Genomic DNA, 27,186 nt, shown 5'->3' with positions numbered 1-27,186 from the left:
CACAGAGAAATAAAGTAAGTACATTTATTGACTCCAAATGCTACGTCTAACCTTTATTTAGACATTGTGCTCAGCTGCAAGAGCCAAGAATTTATCCTTATCATTCAATGTGAATGACATACATGAATCCAGTGCAGGAAGCACAGCACTTGCTTCTCTCTTCAGCCACAGGGTTTAGGTTTGTTGGTTCCATTTTTGATAGCACAACATTTCCCTCTGCATGGTGACACATTGGATGAAATATTATATAATCCATATTATATATTTACAAACAATGGTAAACTGACAAGTAAAAATACACAATAACTAAGGCTCCATGTATAAGCTTGGCTGAAATCACGTTCCCCCTCTTGGAGTGGGCACGCTGAGTTACCCGAGGGCTCTTCCTGCCCCAATCAGCTGCTATATATATCCCTCAGTGAACCTGGCACTTGTTGCGAGCAGCTGCTGGACCGCTCTACATAAGGCATGTTAGGAGGGATGGGCAGGACTGCTGTAGCTCTCCACTCACATAGTGGTTGTAATGAGGAAATGCTGAGATTAAAGAGTTGGCTGGAGACCCACGACCTGCAGAATTTGAGGCAAAATGAGTGATTTGAACTGACAACACAGATTTGTATTCCATCTCATTCAGCCTTGTTAAGATGAAAACGGATAGCCTATTTGAGATTGCTGAATCCCCTTTCCACCCCAGCTGAAAGTTAAGACTGTTCTGATTAGTTACAAGTGAACACTGTTTCTTTATAGTTTATGAATGAATGTGGCACCATCGTATTCCCCCCCCCTTTTTACCTGACACGAGGGGGGAAATAGTAATCTCTCTCCCATGAGAACTTAATGCAAGTTTCTGCTGCCTTGTTGACCATTTCCCTGCCCTCCTTCCCTTTCCACTAGAATAGGGTTAATGAAATAACTAAGGCTGCAGTCAGATAAATGAAACTTGCTGTCCATTATTAGCAACATCACCCTAACAACCACATAAGGTACAATATTAAGACATTCACTTGCTAGCATCCTGAGTGTTTTGGACATAAATAGGGAATGTCCCAGTAGCCTACACAGTTTGCATGCTTTTGTTTTTCTGTGGAGTCTACTCTGGGCTTTCTGGCACAGGGGAATTATAGCACAGAAGCATTCCTGTGTCAGCCACCCTAAATTTTTTAGATAGAGGGCCATGACCGCACAGTGTGGCTTGTGCCATTTTGTTCTCTGGGTATCTCTCCAATGTAACAAACCATCAATAGGTGAAAGTGCATGGTCTATAATCAGGCTAGCACACTTCCTGCTCCTGCCTCCAGTTTCCTTTCATAGAGAAGAGATGGCAGCAGTGTGTGTTTCCCCCCAGTGGCTCCCACATCCAGATGTTGGGCAGCACTGACGCCAGCACCCTGGACTTCAGCTCCAGCTAGAATTTTGCAGCTCCTCTCGGAGCCATGTAGGAAGGGGCTGTCCAAACTTGTTCATCAACTTGGATAGTTCAATGTTGTGCTCGCGATAGAAGTCTGCCAGGAACATGCGGGACTGCAACAGTTCCAAAGGGAGAGCAGAGTTAATGAAGGACCGCTCACAACCATCCCTCCCAATTTACATTACTGAGATGAATCCCACTTGGCTACTCACTGAGGAATCCATGTCTGGATATTTTCTTCCTTTACTTTTCCCCAGGCACTTGGTCTTCCCTCCTTCCAGAACTTGACACCAAAATCCTTTTGCTTCATCAAACCTGAAAAAGGATGCCTGCTTTATATACCTGCACACATGGGTTCTGAGCTGGAGCAATCTGAAGGGCTTTTTAGAGGACTTGCTTTCTAGAGGAAAGGGGCTGAAAGCAGTTTCCACAAAAAAGTAAAACAAAGATTAATTTTTATTTGTTGCAATGCCTTTTCCACAAGTGCATGAGCACTCGTGTTTCAAAATTTGCCAGAATAGTTTGGTGATCTGGTGCAGACCTAATGCTGGCTCCTTACAAAAGCATAGGTTCCAAATTGGTAGCCACACTTGATATGTGTACCACACTGGTACAACGTTCCTCTTCCCTGGTATTTACCATGGTTTTGTTACAAATGCACCAATGCAAACCAGATTCCCTCAGAACTAGTTTGCAAATGCATTTCTATCCATGGCTTACAAAAAGTAGCATGATTTGCATTAGTATATGGTGCAGGTTTGTAATTGTGGAATCCTAATAATATTCATATGTGAACTGTGGCAAGAGGCCAAGTTAAAGTGTTGTCTTGAGCTTTATAGGGGGTCTGATTTATCACTGACATCCAGCCAAATCCAACTCTGGTGGCAGGGAGAGGTCAATATCTATGGCTCGGACCTTTAAGCTTTAGGGCTTTGGTGGGTATTTACAGTGCAATCTAAGGTTGTGTGTATGGTGGCAGAGAATACAAATGCCTTATCCAGAGCCCTACTAGGCTTGAGCCAGCAGCAGGCAGGCAAGCAAGGGCAAAGGAACATTTTTATTCTGCGTCCTTTCTTTCAGCTTTAAAAAATTTTTAGCATGGAAAACATTGGGAGGGAAAGATTTACTCATGCTCAGGAACATGACTAAATACCTCTCTGGTTTGGGAGCCTATTGTGGGACAGGAGGACTTTCAAATCCAAGATGCTTCCTGGGGCAAACCCATTTTGGCCCTACTGATATTGGAGGAGTTGGCGAGGGAAGCCCTGGCATTAGGTCTCTGTCTCTGGTGTCAGAAGGGTAGATTCCCAGGGACTACACTAAGGCTGGGCAATGCCAGGTTTTCAACACTGCAGTGTATCACCAGCCAAACATAGTGATCTGTCGATACGCCACAATGTTGAAATGGAGGAAGGAACAAGCTGCATTAGGCCCAGCCAGAGTAAAACTGCCACCGCTCTCGCTGAGGCGGTGCCCCGGATGATGCAGTTTGTTCCCACCTCCCACCCCAAAGCCTCTCTGGCTTGTGAGCAACACATCGGGGCTTGCTCAAGCCAGAGGCTTTCTTTAAAGTATTCTGCTGAAGACAGCACGGCCGCCCATGCCTCAGCGGAGCAGTTTAAAGAAGCTGAGGGAGGAACAAGCTGTATTGGCTTGTTGATGCAGCTTGCTCCTCCCTCTGCGGCATGAGGGGCAGAGCGCGATAGCAGTAAATCATGGGTGGGTGAAAACTGCCGCTGCTCTTGAGTCCCACTGGCAGCAGAGAGAGGCTCAGGAGCAGCGTTGGTTTTACCTGCGATATACCGCTTGGTGAAGCTGCCATCGTGCTCTGCCCCTCATACCAGTCCTGGGTGATGCACAGTGGTCTTCAAGGTGGCATACAAGAAAGTACAACTCGTAAAGCAAAAATGCAGCAGCAGTAAATGGAAATGGAAACACTGCCAGCAGTCCAGATCATAGAGAAGGAAGCTGCTGAAGAAGTATGGGGCCTCAAAACATTTACAATGTATTTACACAAGCAAAGGCAGGCATGCAATCCTTACTTGAGTGCTTGGGTATAGTTGAACAGTGGTGTAACCCCCAGAAACCTTTGGATGTTCTCCATGACAGATGCGGGGCTTTGTCTGAGTTCCTGCCCATCCACAACCAGAACCTGAATTGAAGGAGAAACAATGAAGGTTTCAGAATACATCTAATCATGTTAGGTAACTGATCTTAGCCCAGAAAGCAGAGATTCTATGCCAGAGGTGGGGAACCTTAAGTCACATACAATTATCAGACAATTCTCCTGCTCATTTTCTATTCCTGGAAGGGGTGGCATAAGTGAGTGGCATTTCTTTAACATACATTTACTACGATTGCAGCAACCAGCATATAGATCTTGCATTTTCAGGCATTTGCCTGAAGTCATGAGGGTTAAAAGTGTGTAGCTGATAGAGGTGAATGTGCAAGCCCTGCCCGGCCTTCATGCATTGAATGCAAAGGTCAAAAGGAGGCCTTTACACACTTCCCACTGAAATTGCTTTAGAAGCCTCCATGGGCTGAGAAATGCTAAAGGCAGGGTCCCCAGTGCTGTGGAGTCTTCCAAGCATGTTCAGTGGAACTTATTTAACACCCACCTTTAAACCTTCACAAGCGATACACAAATACCTGAGGGGAGCCAGTGTACTGGGGAATACTGCATGCAGAGTTTGTGTATGTGCTCCCGCTTCACTACAGACTTTTAGCCCATATAAATTCAGGCAAGAACCTGGAGCATCCTTGGTGGCTAACATAGAAAGCCAAAAGGCACAGTAGATTGTTTTAGTTTCCTTCCACTATGAATTCTAATGCCTGAAGTTGTAAGTTTTAAACAACTGAGTTGACTCAAATATGCTTTTTATTAAAATCCTGTAATCTCATTTTTTGTGAGACCAACACAGCTACAAGATCCAGGTTTACCTGTTGTGCAGGTGAATGCTAAGAAGATACTCATTAAGAGTGAACAAAAGCAAACATATAAAGGTTTATCAAAAGCATATCAAAGTTCCCCTTCAAAATACCACCTGCATTGCACAACAATGTGATTATAAACACACCCAAAGGCTGCTGTACCTGTCCAGAAGGATAATACATCAACCACCTCTCCAGATGAGTGGAATACAATCCAGGATTCAGACAGCGGTTCTGCAGGTTGCGCAACTCCTGAGGGGCTTGGGGCCCAGCAGAAATGATCTGGTAGAAAGTGTAGTTGAGTGCCACAGGGTCGTTGTGAGCACGCTGGTGCTACAAGCAGGTAACCGGGGGTGGGGGGGGGGAGAAGAGACGAGTTAATTAGCAGCGCACTGCTCTTTTTAGTGTACAAGGCAGCATATCTATATACTACATGCACCATCACATCCTGATGGCCCCACCAGCTGGGTCCTGCACATACTCCTGCTGTGATGCCAGGAGGAGTTCTTAAGGAATTACCTGATACCAGGAGTATGCTCTGTCAGCTGGGTTGATCAGGATGGCAATTATTTTGGCTCGCGGGAGGAGAGCGGCACTCCGCCTGGGTACTACTTCGGTGTCAAAGTAATTGGCACTTTTCTCAAACATGAAATCTGTGCTGGCGTTGGAGGGGATGGGAAAGAACTCCATGTACCTGTCATGTGAAGAAAACCGGGAGAGCATGAGAACAAGGCATGCGTAATAATGGTGATGGGCGTGACACAATGGGAACATAGGGGAGAGGCTAGTAGCTCCTAGCATTTTGCCCTGCCACAGGGGAACACGAAGGAAATGATAGTTTCAGACACGAATGAAAGAGAATGAAGACAAGGACAGTATTCTGCTAACACAACTCGCACTCTCAACCCCAGTCCCAGTGATTGGTAGTGTTGCGTGGGCTTCAGTCTCAATATGACACACCTAGGGCACATATCACAGTGGCAGGAGCAAGTTAAGAGGATGAATTCCCTCTGCTCTCCTTCATGCAGTAATCTTATGTATTTGTTATGTCAATCAGAATAATCAAGTCCTGAACCATCATGGTAGACTCAAACTGGGGCTGAAGCCAGGGTCTGCCTCATGACCAGACAAGCACTGCCCATTGTGTTGAAGGCCATGGCAACTACAGTTTGATTTAACAAAGGCAGCTGTAAGACCAGCCAAATAGGCCACTGTTCACCAATGTTACCATACCATTTACTTCAAATCTCTATTTAAAGGTTGACTGAACTCAAAAATTAATGCGGGTTAACATACACAACATTAGGAGGCAAAGCAAACCATGCCAACGGCAACTAAGTTGACTGAAACCTGCACAAATCATGATTTTTAATCCCACTGAAAGGTTTCTGATGAGGGTCAGAATGCCTAATCCGACTGAATCAAAATCCCACTGAAAGTATGTGGAACAGAGTAAAGGCAAATCAGTGAGCACACGAGTCAACACACATACCAGTCAATTCCTTTGTGATAGTTGAGTCCATTAAAGAACTGGATCTCTTCATAGGTGGAGGGGCTTGGAAAGTTGCTGGTAACAGCTGGGTGCATGGATAGGAAGAAATGCACAGCTGTCGTACCTGAAACAAGACAGTGGAAACAAAACTTGTGAGGGATTTGTCTGGGAACAAAAAGGTCTGAAACATAAGCTGGTACTAGCACGACTGCTACCAACAGCTCTTCATGATACACAGAATTGTTTGCCCTGGGCTAAAGCTGTGGCTCATATTGCTCAACCTGGTAAGGAAAGCCCCAAATATAACCACTACCCTCAGCCACTCTGGCAATTCCCATTGGACTAGGCAGGGTGTGAGCTTTGCTTCTTTCTGAAGCCAATTGCAATATAATTGATAAAGTGGAAAGATCTGAAGCGTATGAAGCCACAAACTAGGCCCCAAATGCAAGACCTGTGCTCCTTCATGCTCCCTCCCTTATAGTCGCTTTTAACTGTCTGTCCTTGTTTCTATCTTTTTAAGTAAAGTATGATATAAAAGGTAAAGGGTAAAGGGACCCCTGACCATTAGGTCCAGTCGTGACCGACTCTGGGGTTGCGGCACTCATCTCGCTTTATTGGCCGAGGGAGCCGGCGTACAGCTTCCGGGTCATGTGGCCAGCATGACTAAGCCGCTTCTGGCGAACCAGAGCAGCGCACGGAAACGCCGTTTACCTTCCCGCCGGAGCGATACCTATATATCTACTTGCACTTTGACGTGCTTTCGAACTGCTAGGTTGGCAGGAAAAGTATGATATAATCATCTTTTAATTACTAGTTTTTATCCCTTACCAGTTTTAAGTCTTATGAGTTCACTTCATCCATATGTTTTATCTTATGCTGGTCTGTGACCAAAATAAAGTTTGATACTGAAACATTATCATGCAGCTCAGTTGCATAGGTCAGTAAGAACATCCTTTAAAACCTGACACAATCAAGCCTGTAGAGGGCACCACTATGCCTTTCCTACACTCAAAGGCGTACTCGTTTTTGTTCTACATCTTATCTCAGCTCGCCAGTTCTAGAATTTAATATTTATTGGGTGGAACAGGCAACCCCGAGAAATTCAAGATGACAATTTTGGCAACTGACAACTTGGAATTGCTTCCCCACCACCACCACCTGACATTTCCCAGAAGACCTAAATCAGCTCCCCGCTAAGTTTTAAGGCAGTGACAGAGAACCTGCGTCTCTCGAACTGCTGTTGAACTACAACTCCCATCATGCCTGACTACTGGCTATGCTGCCCAGGACTCATGGGAATTAGAGTCTAAGAACACCTGGAAGACCACAGGTTCCCCCATCATGTTCCAACACAAAAAGAAAAAGACCACGTCACACATATATTAACAGGGCAAAAAAAGACCACAACGGCCAGTGGGTTATATTACCAGTTTTCTGAGGACCGACGATGAGAAACTTGGGAAGCCGGTCACATGTCTTCTCTTTGGACCAGATGTCTTTATGCCGCTTGTCATCACAAGGGTTCTACATCAATTAAAAAATCATGCATGAGATAATGTGGGGAATAATTACATCAGGCCTGATAAAAGTGCATTCGTGTTTACCCCAGGCACAATCACTCTGGTCTACAGCACATTAAGAGCTTGGCTGGCATATGTCGTAGAGCATATGCTGGCATCAGTGCTCTATTCTGGATGAAATGATGGTCATTTGTTGGCCAAAGGTATTGTGGCAGTCTCCTGAAGGAGTTAACTGGGCGGGAGCATCAGCAAGCCAACAAAGACATGCCCGAGGAAAGAGGGAAAATAAAATCACAACTGCAAGGAGGATTCTAGTCAATCTGTTGAACTATTTAACAGTGCATTTTCACCATAACTGGGGCGGCCTGGAAGTTTAAAAAACTAAAATTCTGACAAAGGTATCCGATTCTGTTCAGAAAAACCATACAGCATTTCAGATCCCAGAACCACCACTAGTTCATGCTTTGTGTATTCCCCACTTAAGGTCTTAAGACCCAATAGGAGAAATACAGACTTCTCTCTTCTGTAGCAACCACTCTGCTCAGAAGCCCTTTATTTATATTAAACTTGTATTAAAGCTCTGAGAAAAACTTCAGCTGCAAGCTGGTTGAAGGGAAATTGTCCTGGAATCGCACCTGCCACAGAGGGTTCTTTTCCTGCGAAAATATTTCAAAATACTTTTTGGCCAGCTGGATGGGCGGCAGAGTCTGAAGACGGAGATTGGTCCAGCACTGCACAAATTTGACGAGGCTTTCGAAAGTGTAGAGCCCAAGGCGATCGTTTCCATAATTGGACAAGTGGGTCATGAAGATGCTGATCTACAAACAAAGAAGGAAATGGGGGCATTTGTTAGTGTCAAAAGGTTGATATCACTTGGAAAATTCTACCTGCTTTCCACTCTTGTTCTGCAGGGGCAGCACTGGCCAATGAGCATCTTACATACTCTCAGCAGTTGCTCTCGTGTGCAAAATGAAAACAACCCATTGCTCCAAATCCATAGTTCCAATGTTGACACTATTCAGGTCCCTTGGGCAGGTTTTCTGGATACTCACCTGTAGCTTGGTTCTTCAATTATTATTATTCATTTGATTCACTTATAACCTGCCTCTCTATAAAAATAAATAAATGAATGCCCAGGTGGCCAACTACAATAAAATCCACAATACAATAATGATGCAATCTATCCAGATGGATTAAAAAGTTTCATTTGAAATCACTGTCTCCAAAGAGTTGCATTCAGTTGGGCAGCGCTACAAAGCGTCCGCATTTAAAGATTGCATGCAATCTGGATTCTTGCTTTCCTCAGGAATCCTGCAAATGTCCTTTTACATGCAACACAGTATCACTTCCCAGGGACAATCAATGGTTCAGCAAGCTCCCACAATGGACAAACCAGATGGCAGCTAAACTCAAAGAAGAAGCCTGTCTTAGGACATGACTAATCTTACATTGCCATAAAGGCAGGGACTTTGCTGCAGCCGACATTGGCTCCCACAAAGTCCCTGGGTGCCACCAAACTTAGGGGGTGGGTTGCTCTTTTGAGGCTTGAAACATCTGTTTTGCACAGTCAGTCATAATTCTTTTTTATTTTTTAGCTAGATTGGATTCCAAAAATGACTTAGGTCATACCAGGTGCTCATGATCAGACTCAGTCTCTGCAAACTAATGTGGCTCCTAAGCAGGTATGTGGTCAAATGAAGGCAAAAGAGCCTTCGTTTTAAACATACAACCTATCATCTGGCCAAAGAAACCAGGTGTCTGCAACAATCTGTGCCTAAGTGACAGTCACCAGATAACAACACCTGTTAACTCTTTAATTAAGAAGTCTGGTGCGGGAAGAACAGATACCTCATCTGTAACGCTTCCCAGAGAAGCTGGCCCCTAGGTAAAAGAACATTTAACAAGTGAGGAAATTGGATAGGGGAGAGGAAGGAGAATTAACAAGGTCATGTATTCAGTTTGATTACAGAGTGACTGATTTTCTGGCAGGCAGGCCTTGTCTGGCATTAACCAGATCAAGTACATCATCATTAGAAGGAGAACCCCAATACGTCCTTCCCCCTGGTCTCCAGTTTTCCCGTCAAATGTGACCATCTTAATACAGAATTCCAAACAAGTTTTGGAAACTAGCAGCAGAAGCCTTCCTGCACTTGGAGGAGGCTGGTGTGACTGTGGGGCATGGTCTGCTGCCAGATGCTTCCTTTCCAGCTCTGACCTTTCAGGGCTGGGGTGATTTTGACACCCAAGAGCACACAGTGCATTGAGAGGCTGACCTGGAGGCTCCATGCAAACCATCAAAAGAAGAGCACCCAACTCGCAATGGCCGTATTTCCATCCAAGTGCTAAATTACTGACAATTAGCTTCCAGGAGAGAAAGGATTACTAAAATATTATGAGGCTGGAGGGGGAATGCACCAGCTTCTCATGGAGGGGCCTCGGGGATTCTAGTAGCTCTGGCTAAATGCCTTACACCTAGAGGGAGAGATCTCCCAAGTTTGTTGCTTTATCACGTTCACCAACACGTTTGGGAGAGGAGTTGATTTTCTAAATCTCTGGGCTCGGGACAGGAGATTGGTCTTCACATTAACACCGCTGCCTCTCAGAAGTGAGCCTGAGTGATTTCAAGACCTGGATTACTCTAGGCCAGGGAATGGGGAAACTTGGTGGCCTTTGAATTGACTACAACTCACATGAGCCCCAGGCAGCATGTTCAATGGTCAAGGATGACGGAACCTATAATCCAACATCTGAAACTGTTTTAAAGGACTCCCTAGGGTGACCAATCCACAACCACTGGTCTTGGGGCCTCTTGGCAATGCTGTATTTTTATTCATGCACAAACTGCTGAGCTCATTAGCACCTAGTGCCATATGGGGGGAAAAATATGGGCCCAGATTCAATGATCTCTGATTGCCAACAAGGGCTGTTGCATTAGCGTAAGGGCAAGAATAATGGTTGCACAACATGAAATCTCAACACTATAGTTGCGCTAGCAGAAGTTTGTTGGGCGACCAGTTGTGCAACATGGAGTATTGTATCTGTTGTGCCACCAGCTACAAGGACTATGCTGGCTCTGTGCCCTTCTCTTGTGCATGTCATCGCTAAGGGACTTTAAATTCAGTGTAAGTTAAAATTCCCCTCTTTTTGTCTCTAACCCTAGCTACGTAATCATGCACCATTCCACAGAGACAGGAATTTTGGATGAAGAAGCTTTGGCAAACAACTTAGGCTCCTTGGAATCTGAGCCATTCAGCTGAATTGCAGCCGCTATCCAGACTAGCCTTGTTAACTACTTTTGAATGGTGTTTGGCATATAAGCAGTATATTAATTAATTAAATAATAACGACAAATCATTCTTTCTCTCTTAATATATAGTTTGAACCAAGCTTGTTTCGACTGTCTAAAAGCCACGATGTAACTACTGTGGTCCCACCAGTGCTCCCGTTCCATACCTTCCCAAACTAGTGACATAGAGTGGCAACTGTTGTCTACCTATCATCTGACAACGACACCTGACAACCATTCAGACTAATTACCAACAGGCAAGTCTGATCTTATTCCCCAAGATTCTGCCCCCACCTCATCTAAGCAGCCACGACTATTCCTTATAACTGAACTCAATTATTTTCCCTGGAGATGTTAAAAAACCCAAGTGTGAAAGGGTAGCAATCAGAAATTAAAACAGCGAGCTGAAAATACAATACGCCTGGCGCAGAAGGAACTGGAGGGGTCAAGTGGGAGGTGTGCAACTCTATAGCTTCAGGGAAATGCAAGCAAAGATATGCAGTGACTGCCTTTTCTGGGAGCAGAAAGCTGCATTCATTTGCTGACATCATGGTTTGCTGGCTAGTCAGGGGATCAAACATCCTGTGTTTATACTGCAGAGTTAAACATACATACGCACACACACACACACTCCAACTCTTGCACTTCTGCATATACTCACAGGGATTCAAACATCTGTTATGGATCAGTGCGGAGAGGCTGTTTAGCACTCTTTATTTTAGGTGGGACATCTTTATCAGTTAAAGAGGAAGGAGTGAGAGTTTAAAGTCAATTGGCAAGCAAAGCAATTGGTTCACGGACCAGATTGATGATGAAAGGAGAGAGCAAACCAAGGCCAACAACTAGGGAGTAGGATGAGTTGAGGGGACACAGGACATGCTTTTCGGTATTTGGTGTAAAGTAAATTGCTCACTGACTTGTTTTTACAGAAACATCAGGCTGGGAGGAGGTATTGGAGACTAATACATTCTGTCCTCTTGCCAAGTGTAGTTAGCTGGGAACATCAGCAATCCTCTTTCAGCGATGACATTATAGAATCATAAAATTGTGTGGTTGGATGGGACCGTGAGAGTCATCTAGTCTAACCTACTGCAACGCAGGAATCTCATCTAAAACATCCTGCCAAGCCACAGAGTGCTCAGCACTCTGGAAAAATTGAATCAGAAAGTTTTCTTTAAAATGTTCTGGGAAGTTTTCTAAATTGATTGGGATCTGATACAGCAAGTTTATTTCACACACACCCCCCAAATGTACCCTGTGTTAATTTTACATGCTGTAAAGTATTTGAGATGAAACATTCATCTAGAAAAGAATCAATATGAAAACCACAATGTGGTTTGAGTGTTATATTTAAACAAATACAAAGCTTAACTCAGAAATAATCGTTATTGGAATATTTGCCACTATTCTAAGACATGTCAATTTGATACCCACGAACTTCCCTGACATTTGAGTGGGAGATAAAAGCACTGAAAACTGCTAGTATGCTAATTTCAGCATACCCAAAGAGCTGTGCATTAGAATAAAGATCTTTCCCATATATGTATGCAGTGCCCACATCTGAAATACGAAAGGAGGGAAAGTGTGGGATAACCAACATGCTTAAGTCTAATTAATGCATAATGAATGGATACAATTGCAGCTGACATGGGGAAGTATCCAGTTCATGCACCAGAGGTGGTTTTAGGGTAGCATGACTGGCACTGAGCTGCAGGGGGCACCACAACCATGATGGAGAACAGAGCGCGACAGGCAGAGGGTGCCAAATTTTAGCGCTGCACAGGGTGCTGCTGAAATTTGAGACACCCAAGTCTGCCACTCAGTCACTGCATGGGGGGCATGGAGGAATCATGCTTGCTGGCCTCATCTCTAATCTCTAGGCACCTGCTGCACCCTCCCTGCCTTCACCATTAACCCCTGTGCACATAGAGCAGAAGGTTCAGACCAGTTTCTCGCAGACAGATCTAAATACTGAATACTTGGAGGGCAGGGACAAAGCAAGCGATTGCAACCCTGTTTCCCCTCCAGGCTTTGAGTCTAAGAATGTAGGCTGCCCCTGAGAAGAAGGTTTATCCCTAGGAAGAACCTCTGTCATATTTATGTCCTCCCTGAAGCATTTTCAGTAGGTTCCTGGGTGGCAAAACTGTTTGGCCAATTTTTCTCACAAATGCTTCCCTTCACTTTTTTGCCCAACTTTTGCCAAATGCGCACACCTCAGCTCTTTTCTTTTTCTGTGCTCTTAAGAAAAAAATAAAAACCTGACCACCACTGATGTAGGGTAGAAAAAAACAAAATTCACTGTTGGTGAGACAGCCTGGTGAGAATTAGGCCTCAGGACTGCTGCCTGTGTTTAGCATCTGTGCAGACTGTATTTCCAACTACTTTTCCCCATCCTTCACCACATAAAGCACACAGGTAATCACAAACACTGCCCCCCCCCAATGCTGCAGTACTTACTGGGTTCAGGAGCACTGTCAGAAAGAGTTCACCACCGCGAATGCTTTTGTCCAGTTCCTTGGAGCCACCAGGATACTCATTATAAAATATGGTGTGAGTGAAAAGACCACAAGTCTGTCGAGGCAACACCTGGGAGAGCCAGAGGGAGAGGAAAAATTAGCGATGGCCATGGATTATCCCTGTGAATTTTAACATGCAGCCAACAGTGGGAACATGCAGCCAAAGGAGAAGGCAATTCTACTGGGGTTAGATGGTGTCAACATCATATTTGCTATTCTGCTATCATTCCTAACTGCCATTTTCAGTCCCACTCCAAAAAGAAAGAAAGAAAAAACACACCACTTGGTGTTCTGTGGCTACTCAGCATATTTAGACCTCGTGAGGCTGTTCTGAGGTTTCCTTCCCCACAAGAAATTTTCCTAAACTTTTTCTTGCATTTCCACAAACCTCATGGTTCTCCTAAGCATGCTGAAAGCACCATCCATGCACAAGAGGCAACTCTTTTGGCTATGTGAGGACTGGCGCTCAAGGGAATTGAGTTCTTTATTAATACATAATGTAAAGTTAAAGGAGGGAATCAATCCAGCCTTTCCTGCTCAGCTGCCCAATAGCAACACAACTGTTGGATCAGTTACATGGCTCCACTTGGAAGTTCTTCTGTCTCGGATCCTACATACTGGGAATTCTACACTGGTCTGAGTGATTGCTACAAAGAACTGACTGATTTATGAAGGGCAAGTCTATCAGTGGCTACTAACCACAGTGGCTATGTTTTGTCTCCATTGTTGGAGGCAATATGCCTCAGGATTCCAGCTGATGAGGATCACAAGTGGAGAGTACTGTTGTATTGATGCCCTGCTTGCAAGCCTCCTAGAGGCATCGTTGGTCACTGTGAGAACAGGATTCTGGACTGCATGGACCTTGGCAAAATCCAGCGGGACTCTTTCTTGTGCTCCCTTTGCTTTTGTGTTTGAGAGTTTCAGGGAAGACTAGCATTCAAAATGCAGGGATGAGTACCCAATAAACTAGTGGCCATATTTCTCCTCCAGATAATCAATAGGGGCTTCATTGTCTCACCATGATTCCATTATGGATGAAGCCCCGCCGGTACCGGGCAGGCCGAAGGTGCGGATATTCCTCTGTGCTGGTCACCTGGATGCTCCAGACAGCTTTCCATGCCTCATAGAGCTGTGCATGGACAGGGTAAACTCCTGAGTGGTGGGGGGCTACTGCATAGCCCAGGTCTGTGGGGATCCCATGCTCCTGGAAGAACACAAATGGTAAGAACCCTCTATTCGCTGTACTGCTAGCAGTTTGCTGAATGGAAGGAAGGCAGAAATGGCGAGGCAGAAATCTCAAAACGAAAAGTAAGTGAGTGAGTTAGTAAATCGGAACTTGGGTCTGGAGTATATGACATAACACACTTATACTAGTCAAAATAGAAAAATTCCTTCCAGTAGCACCTTAAAGACCAACTAAGTTAGTTCTTGGTATGAGCTTTCGTGTGCATGCACACTTCTTCAGATACATGCACACGAAAGCTCATACCAAGAACTAACTTAGTTGGTCTTTAAGGTGCTACTGGAAGGAATTTTTCTATTTTGACTATGGCAGACCAACACGGCTACCTATCTGTAACATTTATACTAGGTTTGTAAACAGTCAATTGCCTGTGAAGAGTAAAACATTGCCTCTAGGTAACAATGCATGGAAAAAATGAAAGGAAACTTGGCAGAGTATTGTTGAAATGGCAATTTTTGGGTCAGCGGGGTCAAACTTCTCACGGACTGGAACATCCCCAGTTGAATTTGTTCCTTACCAAAGCAAACTGCTTGTTGAGTTTCATTTGCTCGGCTAGAACAGTGACGTTGTGAAAGAGATGTGGCTGCATGTGACTCCACATGTGCGGGAACCACCAGAACTCCTTCCTATGCTTTAGCAGCATGTCGTCCCCTTCATCTTCCTCATCAGTACCTAGAAAGAAGGGAGAAGGAAGGAAGGGGTGCTCAACTGTCAGTCATCATAGACACTAAACAGCCAAACCAGAGAAGACAACATTTCATTTGCATGAATGGCTTTTAAAAGGAAACAGCAGGCGCCAGGTTCCCATCCACACCAGGGACCTGCTGTGGCGTAGCTGGGGGGCATTAACCCTTTGCCCCACACTGTGGTGCTAATCCAAATGAGCCCCCTACTTCTTAACCTGCTATCTTCCCTGGCATAAAAAGCTCCCCCATTCTCTCCATTGCACTGATAGCACCCAAGAGCTGTCAGAACACCACTTGGATCCAGTAGTTCCCCAAATCAAAGAATTCAAATAGGCCCCTACCTTTGTAGAGGTTACATGCCCCTGTAAGCCAAAACCCTGCCAGATATTTATCTATCCTGGACAAAAAAACTGCAGTGAGGCCCAGAGGGTTAACAAACCTTCTTTTACCTGATACCAGGCACCTGATCCAGACCAGACTTTACACAACTGCTGACTGTGTGGATGGCATATCACTAAGAAATATGCAATACAGGTGAAAAGAACAAAGGCAGCTTACCAGTGTGGTAGAATTTCCCAGAGAATCCCAGGTTGAAAGTAAAATTGGGAACCAAAGTCCTCAACTTGTTCTGAGTGTTCAGTAGAGCCTGAAAAATAAGAAAAGGGGGGGGGGGGAGGAGAAGGAGACAGAAACTTCAAAACAGATTCTTAATCAGATTTTTCAACAAGAAGGGCACTTCCATACAAAGCCTACATGTTGGCAGCAATGCACAAGCAGCCCCAAACATTGGTTTCTTAAAGGCTGATGTCTTTGGCAAGCGTGTTCAGGAGAGCACAGCACCCACCACACACCAGCCCTGTCCCTGGCCTTGCTCTCGGGTTCTCTGTTTTTGAGAAGATAGTGCATAGCTTTCTTCAGATATGGCAAACCCTAAGCTAGATCAACTCATCCACAAAATGTTTAGGTTGGCCAGCTGGACCATAGGCTTCCGCCTCAGTTTTTAAAATGTTGTTTAGGGAACCAGAGTTGAATGTGATGATTAACCTGCTATTGTTATTTACATAGTAACTCATGATTTTCTACCTTTAATCTTCTGCAAAGTCAAAAATAAAGCAGTGGCCAATTTAACTACCAAAGCATATCATCTATGCCTTCTTTATGCCTTTATCATGCAAGTAAAAGTCCCATCTTTCAATAGAGATATGCACCTGTTGCCTATTAATCACTATTTTAATTGTGATTGTCAATTGTCAAAAAATTCCATACAATTCAGAAGTGGTTAACATTGTAAAATTTGGATTGTGGTCATATATGCATCAAATATATTTTCTGTAGCTAAGAAACAGTGCCACAGTTTGCTTTTTATCACATTCTTCCCCAACACTTTCCCTTATGTAATGTCTTTTTTATGTGGTTATTACTGAGATTCATAAGTCACTCTGGGAGCCTTTTTTGGTAGAAAAGTGGGATTAAAATGAAATGAAATGAAATGAAACAAATAAGCTGATGGAGCAATTGCCTTCTTCCAGTTGGTTGCTATGCACATTTTGGCAGCTTTAAGTACCCTCACAATAATTTTACACACAGAGTTATTAACCAAGTATTATTTCAGGAGTTAGTCATATTCGACAGCCAGTCATATTCATTTATCATGTTCAGAAGATTAGCCTAAAGAAGGCTGTATTACTGGACAGTCCCTGCCTCCCTGGATATTATTATTATTATTTCATAAAAGTTATACATTGCTTGATTGTAAACAACAACAACAGCAACAGCCCTCAAAGTGGTTTACAAAATATAAAGCAGTAAAATAAAGAAGAATTGCAGCCCTACTTTAAAACATGCACAAGTTAAAATACTAAAGCACATCAAAATTACTTCTAATAAATTTATGTCTAAGGAACTGGGTAGGCATGTCTAAACAGGATTGTTTTTAGCAGGCTCCAAAAGGAATACAGTGAATCTGCTATATTCCCTGCATAAGGCACTGCAATATATCTTGAAATACTGGCACCTGAGAGCAGGAGCATTGCACTGTCCATCACACAAATTGGCACATGCTAAATTACATTTATAGTTGCCTCTGGGTAAAATACCAACAACATAGTGAGTAGCTGAGATTTAGATTCATTTATTTGTATCTAGTCAACAGACCACACTATAAGACAAAGGTTTAACAGTATGAAAGCAACACAAGAACTGTACTTTTCAAAATTAAATAGTTTCCTGAAAACGCCGGGGCGGGGGGAGAAATCTGGGGCCTCTTCCTTTGAAGAGGAAGAACAAGATACCTCTGAATGTATATGAGGAATTTTATGAATAAGACCAAAGCCAAGCGGATTCAGACTGAGCTCTAACAGAAACGATTGCTCCCTGAAATAGTGTTCGTCACATTCTGCTACTTGGAGGAGCGTCCATGCTGGAGATATGGGTTCGCCCAGATAATGCCTATGCTTGGGAGATTTATACTTCCCCCACAGCCCTCACCACCACTTGAATAAATAATAATAATAATAATAATAATAATAATAATAATAATAATAATAATAATTGTATACCGCCCTTCATATAAAGAGCTGAGGGCACTTCACAACAGAAAAATAACAAAATTAGAATGCTTGGACCATTTACAAGGTTTTCTAGTGTGTCTAAGTTATAATCCCCTCATAATGATATCTGATAATTGTTTTATTTTATATTTACAAAATTTACAAGTTGATAATGCAGAACATTGCCAACAAAGGTCCATATAGTAAAAGCTATGATTTTCCCAGTAGTGATGTATGGAAGTGAAAGCTGGACCATAAAGAAGGCTGATCGCCGAAGAATTGATGCTTTTGAATTCTGGTGCTGGAGGAGACTCTTGAGAGTCCCATGGACTACAAGAAGATCAAACCTATCCATTCTTAAGGAAATCAGCCCTGAGTGCTCACCGGAAGGACAGATCCTGAAGCTGAGGCTCCAATACTTTGGCCACCTCATGAGAAGAGAAGACTCCCTGGAAAAGACCCTGATGTTGGGAAAGATGGAGGGCACAAGGAGAAGGGGAGGACAGAGGACGAGATGGTTGGACAGTGTTCTCGAAGCTACCAGCATGAGTTTGACCAAACTGCGGGAGGCAGTGGAAGACAGGAGTGCCTGGCGTGCTCTGGTCCATGGGATCACGAAGAGCCGGACACGACTAAACGACTAAACAACAACAACAACAACAACAACAACAACAACAACGTAGAACATGGACATGGCTTAAGAGAAACTTACTTTTATTGACTTAAATAATTTTGTACTGCTCTTCAGCCAAAATGAAAAAGAAGTACAGCAACCTTTTGTCATTTCTTGGAAGACTGTTAAGCCATCTAGTCTAATCAAGAGTTCTGGAGAGCTTGTGCACTATTGTGCAATATGTTGGTTGGCCTACTAAATGTATTGCCATAACAACAGATTGCCGAACAACACATTTTTATATTACGTAATCTTGAAAATTTAAACTTGTTCCTTTTAAAGGGTACTTTACATTTACCTGATATCCTTTTGACTGAGTGAATGCTACTCTAGCTTCCCTCTCGGATCCTAGTTGCCCTGCTCTCGACAAGCTCCACTTCATCAAAAGTCCTCCCCTTTGGATATGTAGCCTGAATATGCAAGGGCAAAGTGTGTTGGGGGCCTGGGATGAATGTGCCACTACCTTAATGCCCACCCCACCCCACAACACACTGGTCCTGCCCCCTCCACTCCTAGACTTCACACACTTAGTACAAAGTTCAGATGTTTGGCGGAATGCCCTCTTGCAATCTGAAGTTGTGAGTTATCAGGTTTCCCAGTTGTGTGGAGGCTTCTAAGAATGTTTAGCTGAACATGCTGAGAAGCTTCTTTCAGACTTTCATGCTCAAGTGAGAAGATTGGGAGTAGAAGGGTTGAGGCTGGCATGCTCAGGGATGTTGTAGAGTGAGACTGCCCCCCCCTTTTGTCCTTGTCTACAATCATTCCATGAACCAGCTGAATGAAGCCTGCAGACCACAGTTTGAGGACCATTGTCTTATCCTGCACGATGTGCTTTCTTCTTAATTTCATGTGATTCTGAGGAGATAGAGACCACACATTTCTCCCCTACATAATGCCACATACATTCACACATGCAAGTAAAGAATCTATTGTAATTATTTAATACAGGGCACGTTTATAGTCTCCAGTATTTTGATAAAAGAAAAACTGCCCTTACCAAAATCTGGATGAAAATGCCAGGTGTGCCACTTGTAGGGCTAAGCAAAGACGGCAAGTGTGTAGACAAATAAAGGTGCAAGCGCAGGCCTTGCTGGAAGTGACACCATCTCATTTCTAAGGGTGTTTCTTGGTGATCTGCAACTATGGTAGTTGCAAACCTGCCTGTTTCCACACCAGGACAAATACAACAAAATTTTGAAGCCTATCTTCTGCCCTAAAAGAATTGTTCCTGTTCAGGGTTTCAGTCAGCCATTCCCTCCAAGCAAGATATTTCACTCTCCTCTCTATCCCACCAGTATTCCTTTTACTTGTCTAATTTGTCGTTTTCAAGTCTGTTGCTACTGAGCATGCTCCGTCCTGTTTGGGCTGTTTTTTGGGGTGGGTGGGTGTGGATTACCCCAACATGGTTTTATTCTTTCTTTTTTTGTACTAAGCAATTGATTCTCAGCGGCCCCATTTTGGCTACAGTCCTGTCAGCACTGGCCACCCGAGTTTACCATTATTGAGCAGTCTCCAATGGCTAGGAAAGTTTGGTGTGAAGATGAGTGAGAAAGAGATGATGCTAAGAGGCTTAGCCTTTTGTGCACTGAGGGAGATTTAAAGCCTTGCTTTGGGTTACTATGACAACTTATCTGCCAGCTGATAAATCCTAAACAACCCTGTTCCTTGTGGCAGCTGCAACTGTATTGTTGGCAGCTAGTACCAACTAGCCCCCATTCTGATGTTTTCATCCTGGTGTTTTTAATGATTCCCCAAACCATAAGCACCCTCTGGCAGGCTCAGTGTTGACCTAAAAAAAAAATCAGTTGTAATCTTAAAGTACCAAGAAGATTCACAATGCATAATCATTAACAAAGACAGAAAAGGAAGCGGGAAATATTCATATGTATACAATCTTCTATCTGTAGGCCATTCCACCTCTTCTCCAACATTCTACAATACTGAACAGAAGTCTGCACCTATTAACATTTTATTTTTCCCATTGTACCTTTCCCAAAACTGGTCCTTTTAAGCACTCCAGTGTTGTAACCCCCTTACAAAATATCTGAATTGTACAAGATATATCAACAGTAGCATAAACACAGTGCCATGTGCTTTCTGCAGCCAGATTACTTAAATATCGTTGCTTACTACATTCTCTTACAAAACAACTTTGCCTATGAAAAGATTAAAAGCGCATGCCACTTTGTTTCTCATATATATAAATATTTTGAATGAGTATTTTGTTCCTTCCAGTTCAAGTGTGTTTGTGTGGGGGGGAACCCTTATGCCCTCTTAATAGTCACATCTTCTCAGCTCATCATTAGGTCTGGTTGAATTGTTTCTTTTAACTACCTATAAAAATGGGAATAAATTTGACCAGGACATAATATCCAGTGCTTCCTGTTATGTACTGAAGTTCTCACCCTGGGCCAGCAGGGGGATACTGTATATAGTTATGCAAATGAAGGATCAAAAGTGATGTTCAGTGATTGGATAGTTTGTATGCAAATGAAGGATCAAAGGTGACGTTCAGTGATTGGATAGTTTTAGAAAGTTGCAACAGTTACACTGTTCTGGAGCTCTATATAAGCAGCCTGACTGAGCTTTTCAGTTCAGTTCTGTTCTGGCCTCTGAAATAAACAAGAGCTGTTTGAAGAATCACTGTGTCATCTGATATGTTCGCCCACAACTTAACACTTCCTGCTCTTACAGTAAAGGAGGAAGGATTACTGAGCGGACAGGTTCCTACTGCTATTCAACTTTGGTGTGAACATGAGAAGGGGAAAATACTAGTCCTCACACCACTTTCAGCACTGCTTGCATAGTCAGCTACAAAGCCAAAGGTCCTGTCGTTACATGGCTGCTCATCAAATATTGGCCTGCCTTGTGCCTGAGAAATTGCATGTTACTGCATTATTCTGTGCACTCACAGGACAGAACACTTTGTCATTATTTGTGGGCATTATTTTATAAAATTGCATGATAATTATCCAAGCCACTGCTTGTTATACCATTCTCAATCAGCCATGCAAACACATACATGTGCAATGTCACATGCTAGAAAAATCTAGACTGGATGATTTATGTATTAGCACACACATAGTACAAAGATTTACAAACCACTTGGTGAAAAAGCTCTGCAAACAGTGCACAATGACAACTGTAGATAAAAACATAGTTAAAATCCAGAAACCAACTAAAAGACAAATAGGTTTGTGGCTTTTAAGGAAAAAGTGCATGGTTCGTTGGCTATGCAGCTGCATTAACACATCCATTATTCCACATGATGTGTAAAACATGCATTTTCTAGAAACAGAATTTGGTAGTGACAGCAAATCTTGGAAACATATTATTTCCCTTAAAAGACAGGCAACTTTCAATTTGGGAGGCAGGGTTCTTTGTGGCAGAGATGACCATTTGCTACTTGAAAGTTCCCCAGGCGCTGCTCCAGTGGCAGGATCTCACTCAGAACAAGCCCAGTTCCTCCCATGTTCCATACATCTGTCGTCTTGCAGCTTTCTAAGCCACAATAATCCTTCCCCAATTATTGACTAAGAGAGCCTTAAAAAGAGATTGCAAAATTCTGCAAAACTAATTCATAGAAGCAAATTAAGCATGCATGCTAAGTCTTTTTACATAGTTTGCACTGCTGATTTAAGCTGCTGTCCAATATGCAACACTACAGAAAGATGCTTTTCCCAAAACAATTTTCATCACCAAGACACAATCTGAATCCTTTTAGCAGGTAAGGCAGCAGGATCTATCATATTTAAACTTGATTAGGCACTTGGTTAGACTAACCTGAATCCCTTTTATATAACTTGTCAGGAAAACACACCAGCTATTTTTTCACTGGGAAATTCCCCTCCACTTCCTTCTCCCTCTGAGAACTCAATAACAAACCCATGAAATTATTTCTTGCTTGCTTTTTTTTAAATGAAAACTCATTAACCTTTCCAGCTCTGCACCCACAGAGCCTCTTTTAAATGGATAAATCTGAGCTTTATCTGCTTTGCCTGAAATTCTGTTTCACTGATCTCAGATTATTGCTCCATTTCACTCTACTAAACCTCCCAACAAAATATATTTTAGAATGATCTGGTCTGAGGTTGTGTTTGTTTGTTTTTTGCAGTCACTTGAGAAACCTTATATCTTCCTTCTGGGGCAAATAGAGGGCTGAAGATGTCTGATATAATTGCATCTGTGAAGCTCTGGGTCTGGTCCCTGGCTGGGAATCCAATCCAATCTCAGCTAGTTTGCAGAATGGAAGCCATATAAATACAGCACAAAATAAATAAAATGAGTAATGCAAGGAGGGTGAGCAATTTCCAGAAATAAACAGGGGTGTTGCTCTCTCGGCTTTGGGAAGGATTGCCCTGGTGATTTGGGTTTAAGTTCTACTGATAAACACAGGATTATAGATAGGATTTTCAGAGTCTGAAGTATGGTTCTAGAGTCATGCACTGACCACTCTCACAAAGGGACAAGTTATTATGAATTTCTGCCTTTCTTACAGTGTTCCTCTTAGGCCTGCTTCACACAATCATTTTTCCCTACACAGAGATTTAGATTAGGTTAGGTTATCTGTAGTCTCCACCAATCCCTTTGGCAGAAGCTATGTTAAGTCTTTCTCACTGCTTCCACCTTCCCTAGCACCTGGGGTGAACAGAAACTGACCCCTGCCCTCACCCAAATCCTCAGGGGAGTGCATGTATATATCTGAGATCTGGCAATCAAATATGTGTTGCCCTTGTATATGGGGTTGGCCTAGTTGCACATCAAATTAAACCATAGTTAATCACAAGTAATGATTTAATATGAACACAGTCTGCTACTGAACGCTGCTCAAAATTCTCACTCTACTACTCACCTACTCTGCTGCTGGGAAGCAAGCCAGAGTTTGGTGTGTCATGTGAATCTGGGTTGGCTGTTTGTTACCCCTGAGCAAATCATGAGTGGTAAGCAAAGCACAAACCCTTGTTACTGCTTGTTGAAGATCACAATATGCCGGACTTTAGCTTGCCCCCCCCCCAAGGGCATGGCAGCAGGAGTGGGAGAGGAGCACAGCAAGAACTTCTCTGCAGAATGCTTCACACTTACATAAAACCATAGTTTGTTTTTAACTACAGCTTAATGTGATGTGCAAATCAGGCCACAGTCTCTGTTTTGGAAAAAGGACACCATGAAGAAGAGGTCCTAGCGTAAGGTCATCAGGGCCAATTGAGACAAAGGGGAACACAAAAGCTGCAGACCAAGATTCCTAATACTTTATAAATGCTTTTTCAAGGAAAGTTGTCAGTACAACTACACTCACACCTGCAAACCGGACACTTCCATACCATTCCACCAACTATACTGAAGAGAGCTGGCAGTAACTGTTTTACAGGACCCTCAAGTTGAGAGTTGTTGTGCAAGCAGATATAAAACAGAAGCCATGTGGTCCGGCATCTCTGGCATCAGCCCTCATATTATGCTGGAAGAGGCTCAAATTGAGCCTCTGTTTCTGTCACCACCCATCATACTGAGAAATAGGAGAGCTTCTCTTAGCCCAATTCTGTACATGGAATTAAGTCCTACTGGGTTCAATGAAACTTAGCCCGTGTGTGTGTGTGTGTGTGTGTGTGTGTGTGAGAGAGAGAGAGAGAGAGAGAGAGAGCGCATGCAGAAAAAAACAAGGTTTACATTCTTGCCATCTCTTAGGACCCAACCAAATGTGAAGCTCAAGCCATGATGGTCACCACAAAAGGAAGTTGCTTGCCCTTTTCCACACCGTAATGGCTAGTAGATCTTAACCCTTATTTACATTTCATGACAGTATGTGTTCCCCCGCCCCTAATCCAGACCACTGGCTGCCATCGGCATGAAAATGCAGAAAATGCCCAACTTTACCTCTACATCCGACACCTTCATGCGTGTGCCCTCTTTGCCCACAAAGATATCATCGATGTCCACAAGGATGTAGCGATCAAGGGTCAGACATAGACGCTTGCCAGTCAGGTAAGCAATAGCGTCAACAAAGATCAGCTTGTGAAGCCAGAAGTTGAGGTTATTACCAAAAAGGACCCTCTGGATGCCATCATGTAGACCAAGGTCCTGCACCACGGTAGCATGCAGAGCTCTGTGGGTGGTCAGATGCGGGATTGACTCTGAAGATTTGGTGCTGGCCATCAACACAGGTTCGTAGGTGGTGTGATTTGACTGGAACACTGTCCAGTCATCACCAGGCAGGGGGCCTTGCTCCACTTCATTAGCCTGAGTTACGTACAGGAGCGGGGCACTGGGATTGATGTGATAGTCTCGCAACCCTAGATTGGAATGTAGGAAAAGGGGAAAGCCCTTGAGTTGAGCACTGAGCAAGCTGTTCTCATTTGCTTTGAAGAAGCCAATGATCCCCACTCCATATTCCACACAGTATTTGTCCAAGAGGTCCCTGTTCCAGGTATCCAGGTTCACATATTTAAGGATATTCTCATAGATAATAAGAGCATAGCGGCCATGGTCTTTGTCTGTCAGAGTGGGCATGTCTCCCTTTCCAGGGGCAATCTCTGTCCTGTATTTAAACCGGCTAGATTCCAAGATAGCCACAATCTCCTGACCCAGTTGGGAATAGATGCTTTCCACAAAGACGAGCACCACAGGGTCTGTGCGTGAGTTGTCCACTGATTTCATAAGCCTCCAGCTTGCCTGGGGTTGAATAAGAACCCTGTGCTGGTTGCTACAATCGCTGAAGGGCAACGGAGGGGGTTCCTTTATTTTGGGGCTGTTGGTGACGTAGTAAGCCAGGAAGCACATGGAAATCAGGCTGAAAGCAATGAGCAGCAGGATCAATCTGTGGAGCTCCAGCTGTCGCACATGCCTCACTACTTTCCACAGATGAATCATGGTGAGGTGCGTGGCTTATCCCTTCCTCAAGCTTGGCACCAACCAAGCTGCCTTCGGTGTCTCCAACGCCACCACCAGAAGAGCCAGTGGCAGCTCACAGAGAAGAAATGTGGGCTGCAGAGAGGGATAAAGCTTAAGCAAGCAGCTACAAGACTAGATGCCCAGTGATCTGCCATTTATCTCAAGTGACCATGGCCTTCAAGTCCCATTGCTCCTCTGAGTGCTGCTGCTGCCCTCCTCCTTCACTTCTCCACTTGCTCAGAAGAGTCCTAGGAAGGAGGTGGGTCATGTGCAGTTCTGAATTCCTTGGCTTCAGATGCAAATGTCAGGCATCAGGGGTAGGGAAAGCATTCCACAAACTGAAAAGTTGCCTCAGGTGGCTGACTTGCCCGTCACATGATAGTCATCGTTGACTGGCAACCTGCAATCAAGAAAGAAATTACATGTTAAGGGCAGGCGAACTAATGGGCTTTGGGAAGAGGGCAGTGGGACAGTGTGCTTCCGGATTAGAATCACATCATTTTCTTCTGATATACAGTGGTACCTCAGTTTACATGCGCTTCAGGTTACAGACACTTCAGGTTACAGACTCCGCTAACCCAGAAATAGTGCTTCAGGTTAAGAACTTTGCTTCAGGATAAGAACAGAAATCGTGCTCCGGCAGTGCGACGGCAGCAGGAGGCCCGATTAGCTAAAGTGGTGCTTCAGGTTAAGAACAGTTTCAGGTTAAGAACAGACCTCCGGAACGAATTAAGTACTTAACCCGAGGTACCACTGTACTCGCTAACAAGTGGGATGGGAACCTTGTGGCCTTCAAGATGCTATTGAAATCCAACTCCCATCAGCCCTATTCAGCATGGTCAATAGGTCAATGATGGGGGTTGTTCTCCAACAACAACTGGAGGACCACAGACTCCCCATTCCTGCCTGTAACAAAATGTTGCATGCGCAGGCACACCAGTTCAGGGTCCCAGCCAGCCTAGCATATGCTTTTCAGGAGATTTCATTCCATTTCTCCCTCTTTTCCTCTCTCCCTCTCCCATGACATTCTGTGACCACTGAGCATTCTCAGTTCAGACTTAGCTGTTTTGGGTCCTCATCCCTGTTAAGGTTCTCCTTCCTGAAGTTTCTTTTATCCCCTTCTTATTTCTGGTGATGATATTCCCTTCATGTGTCTCAGAAGCCTCATTTTGGGTACATAGTCATCATAACTTAGGATATGAAAAGTAAAGGGTCCCTGGCTCATAGCTCATCTCTACCACGAATCTGCAAGATTCAGCAGGTCAGTTATTGTCTCTTGATCTGGTATTACATTTACAGGGCTATGTGATGAGTCAGGCAAGAAAACAGATTAAAAGACCCTTGTCCCAGAGAAGAATTTAATTTCCCAAGCTGTTATTTAGTTATTGTATCTTTAGAATACTCTCTCATTCATGTTACCAACATGCAAATATTCCCTTCCCAAGTCTGCCACAATGAGTAGAGAAAAAAGAACCTATGGAATTTCATCACTCACTCAGCACTTTGCAATATTCAGCACTGAAGGAGAAGTGCCAAGTTTGCATAGATTTTTCATTCTGAAAAAGCAGGATTTGATTAATCCCACCTGGGCACAGGTAAATGGGTCTTGGGGGGAAAACCCAGGATAAACCCTTATTACTAGATGAATTTCCCCCTGAAATTATTAAAGTATGCATTGGTAGGAAAGGGTCTCTGTTGGAAAATAGTAGACACAAGGAAAAAGAAGAGGAATACAAATAATAAATTTAGGTCCATACTTCTTAAAACCGCCCAGCGATTATGGTGCCAAATTTAATATCCCAATTCACAAGGATATAAAGCACACAAAATGCTAGGTGAGATGAAAGGAACCCTAATAGGGTGGGCTCAGGAACACAGGAACATAATATTTCAAGTGGCTACAGGCAGAAAAGTGACTTCAAACAAACAACATAGTGCTGTTCTGGAGACCGGTCCTTATCAAGAATAAATCCTTTTGCTCTCACATCATGTTTCCC

The 27,186-nt window shown here is 43.7% G+C and overlaps 1 protein-coding gene across 4 annotated transcripts in view; it reads right to left on the bottom strand.

The window, feature by feature from the left end:
• Nucleotides 1–10: 10 nt before the first annotated feature.
• The window catches only part of NDST2 (N-deacetylase and N-sulfotransferase 2), a 110,401-nt gene continuing 83,225 nt past the window's right edge, over nt 11–27,186 (bottom strand). For all 4 annotated transcript variants that reach the window (XM_081191601.1, XM_081191602.1, XM_081191603.1 and 1 more), the window contains 13 exons: nt 24,176–25,589; nt 15,641–15,728; nt 14,914–15,068; nt 14,172–14,357; nt 13,095–13,223; nt 7,987–8,169; nt 7,259–7,355; nt 5,832–5,955; nt 4,859–5,033; nt 4,502–4,672; nt 3,451–3,560; nt 1,621–1,723; nt 11–1,521 (listed from right to left, as the gene is read on the bottom strand). In XM_081191601.1, coding sequence (XP_081047727.1) covers nt 1,396–1,521; nt 1,621–1,723; nt 3,451–3,560; nt 4,502–4,672; nt 4,859–5,033; nt 5,832–5,955; nt 7,259–7,355; nt 7,987–8,169; nt 13,095–13,223; nt 14,172–14,357; nt 14,914–15,068; nt 15,641–15,728; nt 24,176–25,168 — 2,640 coding nt within the window. In that variant the 5' untranslated portion in view covers nt 25,169–25,589 and the 3' untranslated portion in view covers nt 11–1,395. The remainder of the gene's footprint in view (nt 1,522–1,620; nt 1,724–3,450; nt 3,561–4,501; nt 4,673–4,858; nt 5,034–5,831; nt 5,956–7,258; nt 7,356–7,986; nt 8,170–13,094; nt 13,224–14,171; nt 14,358–14,913; nt 15,069–15,640; nt 15,729–24,175; nt 25,590–27,186) is intronic.

The sequence above is a fragment of the Podarcis bocagei genome (assembly GCF_964188305.1).
Source record: "Podarcis bocagei genome assembly, chromosome: 4".
NCBI lineage: Eukaryota > Metazoa > Chordata > Lepidosauria > Squamata > Lacertidae > Podarcis > Podarcis bocagei.
Note: the sequence above shows the minus strand (reverse complement) of the source record. Positions and strands in the feature narration are given on the sequence as shown.